Source organism: Lepus europaeus, chromosome 17, assembly GCF_033115175.1.
Source record: "Lepus europaeus isolate LE1 chromosome 17, mLepTim1.pri, whole genome shotgun sequence".
Lineage (NCBI taxonomy): Eukaryota > Metazoa > Chordata > Mammalia > Lagomorpha > Leporidae > Lepus > Lepus europaeus.
In genome coordinates this window covers 75438887-75453711 of record NC_084843.1, presented here as the reverse complement: position 1 = coordinate 75453711, position 14825 = coordinate 75438887, and the positions used below count along the sequence as shown (strand labels likewise).

General features: G+C 51.5%; 1 protein-coding gene across 1 annotated transcript in view; it reads left to right on the top strand.

The window, feature by feature from the left end:
• LOC133775995 (glutamate receptor ionotropic, delta-1) overlaps positions 1-9695 on the top strand; it is a 706634-nt gene extending 696939 nt beyond the window's left edge. The window contains exon 16 of the mRNA XM_062214629.1: positions 9267-9695. Within this exon, the coding sequence (XP_062070613.1) occupies positions 9267-9695 (429 nt within the window). The remainder of the gene's footprint in view (positions 1-9266) is intronic.
• The last annotated feature ends 5130 nt before the right edge of the window (positions 9696-14825 follow it).

Sequence of the window (14825 nt, the reverse complement as noted above, 5' to 3'; positions counted from 1 at the left end):
ACGGGGAGGCGCATGATGCGTGGGTTTTGTCAAGCACAGGCTGTGCACACCTCGCCCTCCAGCCCGTGTGTCATGTGTACATGGCCATCCCATGGCCAGGGCACTTCATCTGCTGCCACCGCTCAGGTCACTGTACACAGAAGCACCTGCAGGCGGCAGGGGTGCAGTGGCCACAGAGCCACCCCTAGCAGGACCAGGGAAGACAGGAGAAATGGGCCCTCCAGCTGGCACACACTGCACCCACCGCACATGTGTGTTTGGGGCGCGTTCATTCTCCTAGGTTTGCAGTCTGATATCTGCTACCCCTTGGGTCAGGGGAGCAAGAGAGTACTGCCGGCCAGTGAGCTTCTCGCTAACATGCAGGTACTCTCCCCCCTGGCCAGGGGTGTGGAGAGCAGAGGGGCGCAGAGCAAGTGGAAACAAGCTCAGGCCCAGCCCTGCAGCACATCCTCTGGGGGCGGGTGCAGGAAGAGGCAGCTCTCTGGATTGGAAGTCCTTGTCTGCCTTCTGTCATGGCCCTTCACAGCCCCTAAAATGGTGACAGTTCCAGCCTGGAGCAACCCAGACTCAATTGTCATGGGGATGTGAGAGAGAGAGAGGAAGAGAAGATAGACAGATGGATGTGGAGGGGGCGGGGTACATGCACACCTGTGGTGTATGTAAGAGACAAAGACAGAGGGAGAGAAAGAGTGACAGAGACAAAGACGGACAATCAGAGAGAGGGAGAGAGAGGGAGAGAGATGGATAGCTGTGGATAGGAGGTAGAGGAAAAAGACAAATCAACAGACCAGAGGAGGACCCAGATGTTAGGAACAGCCCCTTTCTGGCCAGCATCCTGGCTTCTGCCTAAGCCCAGGGTCTCAAGTACAAGAGGTTGAACACGTTGGTCCTGCTTCCAAAATATGCGGCAGAGGCCGCGACAACCTTTTCCTCTGCCCTTTTGGGTGTTGCTAAGAAGGGCAGAAACAGCCCATCTTTCACTGGCTTTATTGGAGTTTCCAACTTTAAAGTGAAATCTCCCCTCCCTGTCTCCCTGTCTCCCTGCCCTTCTTTAATAAGCATCCTATGGAGGCTGAGGCTGCCCTCAGGGTGCTCACCTTGTCACAGGCAGGTGGGCAGAGGACTCCCAGGGGGTCTCTGTCCTGTGGATCAGGGCTGAAGGGAGCAGCAGGTGCCATGAACCTGCAGGGCAACCAGGGCAACAGGGATACTGGGTCATCAGGACTTCTTGGAGCTTGGCATTGTTAGGGCTTAAGTGGTGTAGGGCTGGTGCAAATCCTCGGAGTGGCACTGAGATTGGAAGCTGTATTTGGGGCTGGGTGGACAAAGGGAAGATGAAGTGTGGAGCTCTGGGCACTGACATGGGCACCTGAGGCAGGTGATGCGGGGAGAAGAGGCAGGAGAAGAAGGCAGGGCTTCATTGCCACGTCAGAGGGCCTGGACCTCATGGCATCAGGAGTATGAACCAGGAAAGGGGTTGAAACAATACTATTGTAGAAGCATGTCTTTAAAACCTTCAAAAACTAATGATGATATTTAATCTTGAGCTACTTTGTGTTGCTGGCTGCTCATGGTTTATGGAGCAGCTTTTGCAATTAGGTGAAAGTGTCTGGCTACTCTCCGGATGCTTCATTTTGGGGCCCTGTGCCGTATTTCTTATGAGCCAGAAACCTGTCTTTGGGTGGGGCCCAAGTCGTGTTTAATGGCTTGCACTGGGATGTTTTCAGAGTTTAGACACCTGCTCCAGGAAGAGTAGTAATGTGCGTTCAACCCCTTAATATTCATGTGGATTTGAGCTCGTATTTTTCCTAAGGAATCGGACGATTATGTAGTTCCCCAATGCAGGTGAGTGCACCATGCTCCACAGAGGCGGTAAAGAGCCACCTGCAAGATTTATGGGGGCTGTGGAGCCATTGCGGGGAGAATGAAATATTCATGAAATAAAGATGAGAACTGCACAAATGGGAGATGACATGAGGAGTGAAGGATGAATCATCCGTCGTGGGCTGGGAGCTTGCAGTTCTTGTTGCTTCTGCTTTCCCCAGTCCCTGCGTTCATGGCAGACAAGAGCTGACCAAGGCCAGGGTGGCTGGGTGGCAGGGGGTGGGGAGAGCAGCAGCTGGGCCCTCTCCTCTGGCCCCAGGCCAGCATCTCTCTGCATGTCCCACAGCACCGCTCTACTGGGGACTCTTCTTTCAATACCACACCCTTGTTTGATGCCTTCCTCTGCTCCATGTAGAGATGTTCTCTTCTGTACCTGTCGCCTCTCGTGTGTGACCACTCAGCAGGGTTGCACTGAGGAGTCAGCCTGGGAAGGTGTGTGTAGAATGCCTAGAGAAATACCAGGCTCAGGGGATGTGCTGGTTATTGGTGGCCAAGGAGCTGCTTGTCATGCACCTACCTCCCCCCCAACACACACAAAAGGACATGATTATGGACACTGAAGGTTAGAGGGGAGGCAGATCTCATCCTACACCACTTGTATCTTCTTAACCATCTTCCAGAACATTCTAGGAAGGCATCCTTATCTCTGGAGAAATGGGACTCAGAAGCAGCTAAAGGGAGAGCTAGCCTGTATGTGATGTGTCCACTTCGGGACACCTGCTGCCTCCCAGAAGCAGGCTCATTGCAAGGCTAGGGGAATGGACTTTGCATCAAGAGTCCATCAATGGACTTTCCATCCAGGAAGCACAGGACCCTGGCTGGCATTTTTCAGAGGGCTTGGGGAATGAAAGGTGTGACTCAGTTCTCCCTTGGGCCTGGCTGCTGGCACCTGGTGAGCCGTCTGCATTCTCTCAGCTCCAGTTCCTCTCTTCTGCTGAACACCGAGCCAGGCCTGACAGCCATGTTGCTGAGATCAGACAGCTTGGCATGAGAATGAAGGAAAGTGAGCATGCATGCTTTGGCCCTTTGCTCAGGGCCTTCTAGTCCTAGACTACCATGTGGCTCAGAACAAGCTCACTGGACAAGGCCTCCCATGACCACCACCACTGGCTGCCTCCCTTGTTAAGCACGATTCCCCATTGCTGATCACTGTCCACCTGCCTGTCTGTACTTCAAGTCCACAGGTGCCTCCTCACCACTGCATTTTCTTTGCCCATTCTCTGCAATGGTGGAAGCTCTCGTTAAGGGGTGATGAATATAACTGAAGTACCAAGCACCTCGTGTGTGCCAGGGACCAAGATGGATGTTTTTAGAAGGACATCAACTCATTTGGTAGCAGGAAGCTCCAAAGCATTTATTGGAATGAGTGAACGGGTCTGGGCTCCTATAAAGAAAATGTTATTCATGTTAAATCATTGTATAATCGCTGCAGCTGGATCAATGGCTCTGCATCACAGGTGATCCACACTGGAGCTTTGTAGAAGTAGAGATACTTGAGTCCCATTGCCCCGTGGGCTGTATTAGGGAGACCCAGACAACTGTACTTTCTAAAATCTCAACATGTGCCTCTGATATCCTGGCAAGGGTGAAAGGCACTGGCCCATGATAAGCTCCCAAGGCAGAACTGAGAACAGACCGCCAGGCCTTGTGGAAAAGAGCCAAGGTGTTGGAGCTGGGTAGATGTGAGTGCTGATACCGTGAAGCCTTGACTGAGTCACTTCACTCCTAGCCTCCATTCACCCCTCTGTACACCTGCTGCTCCTGTGACGGAGCGCTCCCCTCGTTCATTGCCTGCTCCCATGACATCTGCAAAGGAGCTGATGAAAACTCTGGCATGATGCTTAGAATAACTGCCCATCATCTCCAGAGACCACCTCATCGACTTAACATTCAGACCCTTTGCTCTCACCCAAGCATGGTTCTCAGACTCCCGCCCTTGGAATCAGAGAAATCACTGGACAACACTTAAGATGATCTCATTGGTGGCTTTTCTCCCCGCTGTTTGTCCCTCATTTGCCACCTGGCTGGTCTCAGTGTTAACAAGAGAATGTCGCCAGTAACCTTCCCTGTCAGGTGGGAAGTCCCTCATCCCCACTTTTGTTCCTGCCCAACTTAAAGCAGGAACTGTTGGACTCCAAACAAAGTCAATTCTAACGAGTCCCAAGTGTGCCAGGCTGTTACATAGATGATAGTTTAGTTAATTACCGTTTTCCAAGACACTGTATTATTTCCACATTGGTGAACAGCAGCTTAATTACAGAACTTTATCTCCCTGCAAGGCAGTGCTTGAGGGAGGGTCCCCAGTAACCTGTGCTGGTACATCTGTCGTCATTTTCATGTGGAGTGAGAAATGCAGAGCTGGAATTCAGCTGGTTCCTGGGTAAATGCAGTCAGTGAGTTTTATGTGATATTCAGTCCTGTTCGACTAGGTCAGTTACCTGTAGTCAATTAATGAACATAGCGATAAGTCTCCAAGTCTCTCTCCACACCTGTCATTACCTGGCTGAACACCGGAACCTTGGGCTAATGAGGATGTAAACTGGTGTAGTTCACATAAAAAAGCCATTATTTGAATTTGCATAACATAATAAAATGCACCATTTTTGTCTAGAAGATAATTATTCCAATCACTCCTGCTTCTGCCCCTCTTTGCTTGGCCAGAGACACAGCAGGTGCAGGCAGACAAGACTGTGTGCACAGAGTCAAGTCTGTGGCCCCAGGGGATGGAACTAGACAGTGCTTCCAGGGTCTCCTGTTCTCTGTGCCCCTACTCTGATCCCTGTAGACATAGTGGTAGGAAAATGTCGGGTGAGACGCAGCCACAGGCTGCCTTCATTTTCCAGAAATGACAGGGAGACATCTGCTTTCGTCCTAACTCGTTTTCTTGCCCAATTGAACGCCCTATAGAGGGGGCTCATGATGTAGCTGCTTCTCCTAGGGTTTGCTTTGGTGTTGGAGCTACCAGGAATCATGGGATTCAAATGGAATGAGATCTTCCTGGTGGGGGAAGGGTGGGTTTCTTGGCAGGTGTTTGGCACGGGAAGCTCTTCTGGAAAGTCATCCAATTGGTGTGGACATCTTCCGTGCGTCCTGGCGAGGAGAGGGCAAAGGCTAATGAATAAACACAACTGGGAATTGATTCGCACTGCACGGCTTAGCAGTCCCTGAAACTGCTCCATCTGTCCTCAATTTGAGGCAAGGGAAAATATGTGCATTTAAGGAACCATTCAAGCTCTTTTCTCCTTTGGTCATCCTTACTCCGAGGTACTCTAAATGCTTTGCTATTACCTGCTCACCTGCTCACAGGGGCCTTTATTACACAAGACCACTGCCTCTGCACCCCCAACATTTGCAGCCACCCCTTGCCAACCTCCCTCCCTGTGCTCCAATGGGGAAGCCATTGTCTCGGGGACCCTCTCTTGCTCACATATCTCTCCAGAGGGTTTGGTTGGCTTCTCTTCCCTCGGAGCCTTCCTTCTGCTTGTTTCACTGGCGTTGGGTAGCAAGGGCTCCTTGCTCTTTGCCCTCTGCTCCCAGCTCCCTGCCTCCATGAGCCATTCTCGTACAGGAAGTTATCCTTTCTCTCTCTCCGAGCCCTGGCAGAGTGGGAGGTTGGGGGGGGGGCACTTCCTGAACACCCATCCTGGCCCAGTGTTCAGCTGACTCCGAGGAAAAGGCCAGACCCTCCCTTCTTTTTTTTTTAATTTTAATTTTTAATTTTTTTTTTGACAGGCAGAGTGGACAGTGAGAGAGAGAGAGACAGAGAGAAAGGTCTTCCTTTGCCGTTGGTTCACCCTCCAATGGCCGCCGTGGCCGGCGCGCTGCGGCCGGCGCACCATGCTGATCCGATGGCAGGAGCCAGGTGCTTCTCCTGGTCTCCCATGCAGGTGCAGGGCCCAAGGACTTGGGCCATCCTCCACTGCACTCCCTGGCCACAGCAGAGAGCTGGCCTGGAAGAGGGGCAACTGGGACAGAATCCGGTGCCCCGACCAGGACTAGAACCCGGTGTGTCAGCGCCGCTAGGCAGAAGATTAGCCTATTGAGCCGTGGCGCTGGCCCCAGACCCTCCCTTCTAACAGCCAGAGTTCAGAGTGAGCACAGCTGGGACCAGGACACTTGCTCCCCTCTGCAAACTGCTCCACTCATAAACTCCATCTTTGCATCCTTAAAAGTCCTAAAGGGGAACCAGAAGGAAAGAGCAAAGTCGTTGGACAAACCCATTCTTCCCATGATCCCCAGCGTCACTTGGCCATCAGCTTTCTTCCCTGGAAACCAGGGCTCTGCAGTGATGGCACCTGGCCTGGGCAGCCTGCTCCCAGCTTTGCTAACTGCAAAAAAGGGAAGGTTAGGCCAGCGCCACGGCTCAATAGGCTAATCCTCTGCCTGCGGCGCCGGCACACCGGGTTCTAGTCCCGGTCGGGGCGCCGGATTCTGTCCTGGTTGCTCCTCTTCCAGTCCAGCTCTCTGCTGTGGCCCAGGAGTGCAGTGGAGGATGGCCCAAGTCCTTGGGCCCTGCACCCGCATGGGAGACCAGGAGAAGCACCTGGCTCCTAGCTTTGGATCAGCGCATTGCAGCGGCCCCTGGGAGGTGAACCAACCGTAAAAGGAAGAGGAAGACCTTTCTCTCTGTCTCTCTCTCTATCACTGTCCACTCTGCCTGTCAACAAAAAAAAAAAAGGGGGGGGGGAGGTTATCATCTTAAACCCTAAAAGAATCTGCAATTCTCTCTCCGTTTCTCCAGCTCCCAGGCACTGAGGTGCCCTTCTCATGCCCGTCCTATGTTTGGAGAAGAGCATAGGCTGTGGATATGAAAGTTTACCCAGATATAATTAATCTACATTTGGCTAATGCAGATGAATGGGCCATATCCTGTATCAGAAGCTTAGAAGGAATTCCCAGCAGCCGTGAGAAAGCTGGAGCTGTAGGCTTGAAGCTGGGCAAGATGCAGGGCTGGCTGGGAACCCTGGGAGTCAAGATCAGGGAGAGTGGCCGTGGGGCAGAAAGTTGGGTGAAGCATTGCTGCTGCCGCAATGAAACTCCCACCAGTTTCTGTCTCTTTATCTCTTTGTCCAGGATTCAGACTTAGGCCTGTCATCTTTGTGTGCATCACAGACCTCTTGGCTAAGTGGTTAAGTTACCTGCCAAACCTTTGTCCTGTGGGGACAGTAATTTTTTGAGAGCAAATAAGCCTTAGATGCTGAGTGGCCCCAAGCCTCTAACACCCAACTTCACAGCTGTAACATACTGTGAAAATGGGTTCACATGCAAAGATGAACACAAAACAGGAGAGAAAAAACCAAAAAGACCTAACATGCAGAAAGAGGTAGAGTTGCACAGAGCCAGGTTAACCAGGGTGGAAGGTCATTCAGAGAAGCATTTGAATTTGCTTGCTTGTATGGACACAGTCCCTGTGTTACAATGGTTTGACTTAGGGTTTTCACATGGTGAAAGTGATGAGCATTCAATAGAAAACAAACTCGGAAGTTCTGATGTTGAATCTTTCCCACGCTGGTGACGTGCAAGCCACTGTCCTCTCTTTGGGCTCCACAGTTGCCAGGGGAACAGCCATCACTTCTCGGTGTGCTGTGCGGCTGAGCTGGGCTGTATACCGTAATAGGTCATCTGGATTCGGTGCATTTCCTGCTTAAGAGCATTGTCAGTTTACGAGGAGTTTATCAGGTTGTAACCCCATCATCGTCAAGGACTGTCTTTTACACAGTCTTGAAGTAGGCTGTGACACCTTGGCACAGAGGCACCTGTTCTCCAGCTATTTCACCCCTGGCACTTGCCACCCAGAGGTGCCCCCAGGACAGAGCTGGCCTCCCAGCATGAATGATCTGAGCTCTGTCTGTGTGGGGCTTTGGAGCACTGCCCAAGGGGCCTTGCCAATGATTTCTGATGTCATCTCCTCCTGCAAGATTGAGCCGCATCCCATTGTCTCCTCCATGCTTTGGTGCATCTCTTACGCTTGGATTTCCTCCTGGCCTGGGATGCCCTCTCCGTGTTCTTATGGATGCTGTCAGTGTTCTGGGACGAGGTCTGGGAGTGACAGCAGGTTCCCACCAGAAGCCAAGCTCTTCACCATGATAGCACAAAGGTGTGTGGGGATAGCGCCCCTCCTTTCTCCATGCTCTGTTAGGGCATGGGGGGAACTGCAGGGTCCTTCTATTCTTGTCTGAGACACGCCTATGGGGCCTGTGACCGGTGTACTCATGCCAGTCACCCAGGGTCACCTCCTGCAGGAAATCCCCTCGCACCAGCCCCATAGGAGCTTAAAGAAGTCACTGGAGTGGCCATTAGATTTGCATGATTCCTTTTTTTTTTTTTTTTGGCATGTTCAGAGTTTCTAAATGTTTTGGTACTTCTAACTTCCCTGCAAGGTGGACAGGGGGAGGAGTTTCTCCAGTACACCATGTCAGCCTCGCCTGTGACATTATGTCTCAGGGCTGAGAAGTGACATGGTGCTGCTCATGGAGCTTGAGGGAGGGCTGGGAAGCTGTCAGTTAAAACCTTGACTGCTACGTGGGCACCCAGGCAGCCTACAAATAGGACTGCAGCCGCTCACCTCCCTGGGAGCTATAGCATCGCCAGCCTGCTGGGTGCCTGATCCTGTGCCTCACCTCACTGGGGGAACCTGAGAGGAGATGGCTACCTGTAGGCAGATCGTCAAGTTGTCAGGAGGGAGATTCACTATGCTTTATTTCCTTCTTGAACAGATTAATGAAAATATTAGTAATTTAAAATTAATAAATTATCAAAATTATTAATAAAATTATTTCCCTTCTTGAACAGATTAATAAATGAGCAAACCAAATGACTTGCTGTGACACCACCCACCATGAAGAGTATCATGAGTCCAGGGTCAGCTGACCCCTCTGCTCCCCCTCCCCAGAGAGGGTGCTTGTGACTCTGGCTGGTTACTGGACCCACCCTCCTGAACCTGTGACCCCTGCAGGGTAGGGGAAGATGGTCCTGCCAAGAAGTGGCAAACATACAGGGCATGTTCGAAGCTCCAGCACTGGCCCCTTTAGTCCCATGGGACACCTTGTTTCTCTTTCTGTCTCTTCCAGTTCTTCAAAGCATCCTGTCTTGTCCTGAGGGTTGGCTCTGGGCCCAGCTGTGACTCTAAGCTGAGGGCAGAGGGGAGGAATAACATGGCCTAGGCCTGCCTGCAGGGACTTTACCCTGTGGCAGATCATGTTCTAAGCTATGGTCCCCCCCACCCCCAGAGCACACCGAGTTGGCCATGGAATTGAAGGGTGGCGAGCAAGGTGGGGATACTCACCTGCCGCCCAACAGGCCCTCCAAGCCTCAGAGTTTGTAGCAAACCAGTTGCAGCTCATGGTGAGGCTCGCGCTGACCTTCCTGTGCTTTCTCTCCAGGACAAAGAGGTGAATCTGGAGCAGGTGCACCGACGCATGAACAGCCTCATGGATGAAGACATTGCTCACAAGCAGATTTCCCCAGCTTCCATTGAGCTCTCGGCCCTGGAGATGGGGGGCCTGGCTCCAAGCCAGGCCTTGGAGCCCACTCGGGAGTACCAGAACACGCAGCTGTCAGTCAGCACCTTTCTGCCCGAGCAGAGCAGCCACGGCACCAGCCGGACACTGTCCTCAGGGCCCAGCAGCAGCCTGCCGCTGCCGCTGAGCACCGCGGCCACCATGCCCTCCATGCAGTGCAAACACAGGTCGCCCAACGGGGGGCTGTTCCGACAGAGCCCGGTGAAGACCCCCATCCCCATGTCCTTCCAGCCTGTGCCTGGGGGCGTACTTCCAGAGGCCCTGGACACCTCCCACGGCACCTCCATCTGACCGCGCTGGCTGCCCTCCCGCCCGCCCGTCCACCCACCCACCCGACCAGCAGAGCTTTTTAATACAAGAAACCACACACAAACCACACACACATGCACACACACACACAGAGACTCTTTCATTTTTCTTGTACATATATGTAAATAATGACAGAATGGAGTGGGGTAAAAGTGTATTTTGAATATTCCCAATTTTCGAAGTCAGTAAAAAAAAAAACACAAAAACTGTACGAATGACTTTGTAAATTTTGTTCTATATGAATAAAAAGGCAAATTCCTTGTGATCATTCTGAAGTGCCAAAGGAAACCCCATTCCTCAGGCTGCCTGAGGGCAGGAGAGGCAATCACAGGAGGACCCCTTCTGATAGAGGAGGGCGTACAGGAGCCCCCAATGCTGCTTCCTATGCTGTTCCCTGGCCCCTGGCTCCCAATCCTCATTTACTCTCCCTCACGTAGATGAAGAACGAGCTTGGAGCCAGCATTGGCCTGGCCCAGTAGGTCACTGTGCTGCAGAGTGACCAACTTCTGCTAGCCTGGGACAGAAAAGGGACGCTGGACACAGGGCAGTGGTGGGCAATCTGTGACAACCTGGGACCTCGCCTTGTGTCATAGCAGGCAGGGCGTAGCAGCCGCAGGAGTCCCAAGACGCTGCACATAGGGACCTAACTGTCTCTGAGCATTTCAGTGCGAAGGGCACTAGTGTCTCTGGTTGGCCTTGTGTTTTACTTTCTTCTCCTATTTTGCAGACTCAGCCAGTGATAGAAGATTAGGGAGAGGAGAGCAGGCCCCATGACGGTCTCAGGGAGGCAGGGCAGAAGTGGGCTTGGCAAGGTCCATAGGCAGAGAGAGGTGCCAGGTGTGGTTGGTTCTGTGGACCAGGTGAGGTGGAGGGCTGGGATGCCAGGTAGAAGAAGATGATCCCTCAGAGATGGGGCCGGAGAAAGGGTAGGGTGCTCACAGATGCAGGGATTAGAAGCACTGTGGTTTCAGGTTAAAGAATTCTGTTGGAAGGAGCTGGGGGAGGTGCACTAGGTGGGTGGATGGGTGCTCCAGGTAGTGAGGAAACCAGGAAACACAGAAGAGAGACAAGGTAGGAAGCAGCCTGTGCCCCTGGGAGAGAAGGTTCAGCATGTCCTTGTATGATAGGAAGACAAGTACCTCACATCACCATGGCAAGGTTTCTGGTGGTCCCAAATGTACAAGCCTGTTCTGGGTCTTGAGCCATTCAGGTCATCTGCCCAACCGGGCCAGACCCCAGCACAAGCCCCCTGGCCTGGCTACGCCGCCTTCTCCAGACCAGCGGTCCTCAAGCAGTGATCCAACCCATAGCAGGGGCCCTGCTGCTGAGAGCATCTTGTCTCCTGTGAGACTCCCAGGCCTGGCTCCACGCTGCAAGACCTTGTCTGGTGAGGCAGGGACAGCCTGACAGCCCCGCCTCCCTCCACCACCTCTATGGGTCAACTCAACTACAGAACCTGGGAAAGAACCATCAGGATGGAGTCCTTGGCGCAATCTGAGCTCTGAAGAGAAAGGCGGTTCTGACACCTGGAGGACCTAGTCCAAACCTGGCTCCCAGGGGACGGGGCTTCTGCCCCAGCAGCACTCGGACTGAGAGCCTGGGGCTGAGGTGGTGGAGAAATATTAAGTCCTCTTGATTGCTTATTCTTTAGCCCTGTCCAGTGGCTCAAGAGATGTATTGTGACGATGATAACTAGTGTGGGATTGATTTCCTTCCTAAAGTCCTGAGTGGCTTGGCTAAACAGTAAGGAGTACCCGTATCACACAGCTAACTAAAAGCACCCCGAGGAAGACAGTGTTTATAATTATGTATGCTATTTGTGGATGCTGAGAAGGGCCTGACATCTGTGCCCCAGGGGCCATCCACTGACATGTCTCCAGTCAGAGTGTGTGAACCTGGAGCCGGGTTGCGTGGGGCAAAGCCCAGGTGGGCACCATCACCCTGGATGGATGGTCAATTTTTCATATATATATACATATATATATATATATAATCTCTCTATTTTTTTAATCAGACTCTGGTCTCACTGCCTTATCTCACACCCAAGTATGCCCCCCCCCTCCTCACAAGAAGAGCAGTATTCTGGAATATTCCATGGATATGGATGTGTCTTGGATGGCTTTGCTTAGAATGGGTGTCAGGGAGGGAGGTGTGTGTGTGTGTGTGTGTGTGTGACAGAGAGAGAGGGAGGGACAGAGACCAGCATCTTCGAGGGGAAAATATTCTGCTTCCAAAACCCTTAACACCTCATGGTGTTATTCTTCACCGTGTTTGTTATTTTTTGAATTTCCTCCTACCTTTGGCATAAGAGGAAATGATTGATATTCAAGCAAGTTCTCTAGGGGAAAAAAAAAAAAAAGCAAAACAACAAGGATCTTCCCAACTCAGATTTCTGTGTCCGCTCAGAATGTACCTTTTTCTCATGCTTTGCTCTTTGGATTTATAACTCTGTTTAGACTATTCCATACATTTTAGGTATATTTTGTGCCTTCAGACACTGCAAATAATAATCAGCATTTGGATTAAAGTTGTTTAATAATAAAACTTGTCTTTTCTCCCTACTCTCTTATTCTCTGGGATGGAGAAATGCTGTGTGGTTGTTCCTGGGCATGCTGCCGTGGTGAACTGAGTCCTGTCCCACTGACAGGCACAGTCGAGAGGGGGCTCCTCTTCCCACGTGGGTCTCAGCTATACTCGGGGGTGGGAGACACACCACCCTCACCCCCAGGGGATATGGGGCCCCTTGATATCAACCAGGGGTCGGTGTGTGGGTCAGACTGAGCCGGTGGAACGAGCACTCTAGTGCACACAGCTGACTTCAGTTCTCTAGTCTCTCCACTCCCTCTGCCCTCAGGGGATTCCCTGTGTTAGGTCTCAGGCTGAGGGCCTCACTCTTGCAGGAGCAGCAGCTTGGCTCCTCAATATTTGGTCCTCACCCTTCTGCAGGGGACACCCTCTACCTGTGCTCATCTCCCCGGGGTCGAGTCCTCTTTCCTGACTCACACAGGCCTTGGTACCCAGCCCCCACCTCCTTGTCCCACTCTTCCTTGTGGCTTCAGGGCCTCTGCGGGGGAAAGAGTCCCACTCTGAATCCTGGGCTAAACCAGGCTGGCCTGCAGAGGTTGGCCAAGGTCTCAACCTGCAGGAGCTGAAAACGGCATGGCCAGCCCTTGGGCCTCGTTCTGTGCACCGTTGATGGGCTCCTCTGTTGTTGGGACCAAGCCCCTCAAACTGGAGTGGGAGGAAGGGGACAGACAGCGGGAGCCACACAGGAACTGTTGCAGGGCTGTTTTCCTGGGAAGAACCAACCCAGTTCCTAAATTACACACACACCCCCAGGTCACACCAAGACAAAACTCAGTCCATACCCAATGTTTATCTTTTCAATCATGAACAGCTGCAGTGGCATGGCGAGTTGTTCATTTCTGTGGCTTCCGCCTTTTAATAATCATGAGGTTGAATTACAAATAAGATAAATTTGATAATTGAGATGGACAACATCTAACAGACAACCTGGGGTCGCTGTGTGACATTCTGGTTCCACCAGAAGTGGTTCCTTCATTTTCTGCAAACTGTCACTCGCACAAACACAGGTTCACAAATTAGCGCTTATGTCCTATGTCTTCACTAAAGCATGGTTGTGTGCTCCTAGCTTTTAGCAACAACAAGATTAGATAAAAGCTCAATTTTTTTTTCACTGACCTTTCTTTGCAAGGGATACAATGAAAGACACAGCATTCCTGTTCCTACTGCCACACTTTTTATATCTCAAACATGCTTTTATTTCCTGCCATTGGTTGTTTTCAATAAATGAAGATTATGTGAATTATGTGTGACTGGTATTACCTTCACCCTTCCTACCAAGAAAATTCAGATAAGTAACAATTTCCTGAGCCAGGAACTTTAATCACTGTCATGCTTCTTCCTCCCGGTGGTGGCATTTAGTCAGAAGAGATTATTTGTGGGAGAAGTGCACATATTCCAGGTGATTCAGGGGAGCTAGCAGCTATAAAAGAGGAAGTGATCATTGTCAATACCTCTGACCCACCTCCCTCCCTGGCTTGCTGTCTTTCACCTCTGAACTTGACACTGAGTGCTGAGCTCTAGAGAGAGTAGGAATTCTCTCCGCAGCAGGAAAAGTGCTGGCCATGGAAATGCGCAGTTGCCACTGTCTTCAAGGTAGAAGAAGGGGCACCAGACAAGCTGAGGTCATTTAGGGTGAGTGATACAGTGGGAGTCAGGGGGAGCTCGCTTGCTAATAGATTCAAGTACACAGTTGCCATGGGCAACCAGGAGTCCAAACCCAAAGGAAAACCAAACATTCCCCCAACATATGGAGACTTAGCCACACCCAAAACAGGTAGCCACAGATACAGGCATGCGCACTTGCACCCAGGTTCCCACAGGCATGGTCACCATGCCAGGCTCATGCACGTGGAGTTTAAAAGCAAGCAGCAGTGCACTTGGGTACTGTGTGCAGGTGGCGTTCTGTCCATCAGAGATGGGACGCAGAGTGCAGGGGAGGGAGAGGCTGTATCAATGATTTCCTGCCCTGAGTGTAGCTCCTACAAAGCAATCAGCCAAGGTGCACTCAGCAATCAGCCACCAAGGCAGAGGTGTGCCTCTTGCAAAGTGGGCCTCACTCCTGCCAGAGGGCCTGGGGCACACAGCCAACTCTCCTGTTACCAAATCCTGGTTTGTCACCACAATCCCTGAAATGTGCAAAGAAGTCCCAGCCATTCTCTAAAACGTGCTAGTTATATTCAAATAAAAATGCTCATTATCCTCTCCGTAACAAGCACCAGTTACTGATAGATATGGTCTCCCCTTCACATATAAACTCTTTTATCCTTGTGTCAGCTGCACATGGTAAAAATTATTACCTAAAATTTATAGCTAGGGAAACCACCTCAAAAGACCTGTTCTGAGAGGTGGTAAGAGAGAGCTCTGTTGAGAATCCATGATAGCACAGGTAAGCTGTTTGCACAAATACACTCCCATCCATAGTGATTTGCACACCCACCACGGCCTGCCCATGGGGTGACCTCCTCAGCCTTGGAGCATGGCCATCTCTCTCATCCACAGCACTCACACTTGACCCCTCCCTTCCAG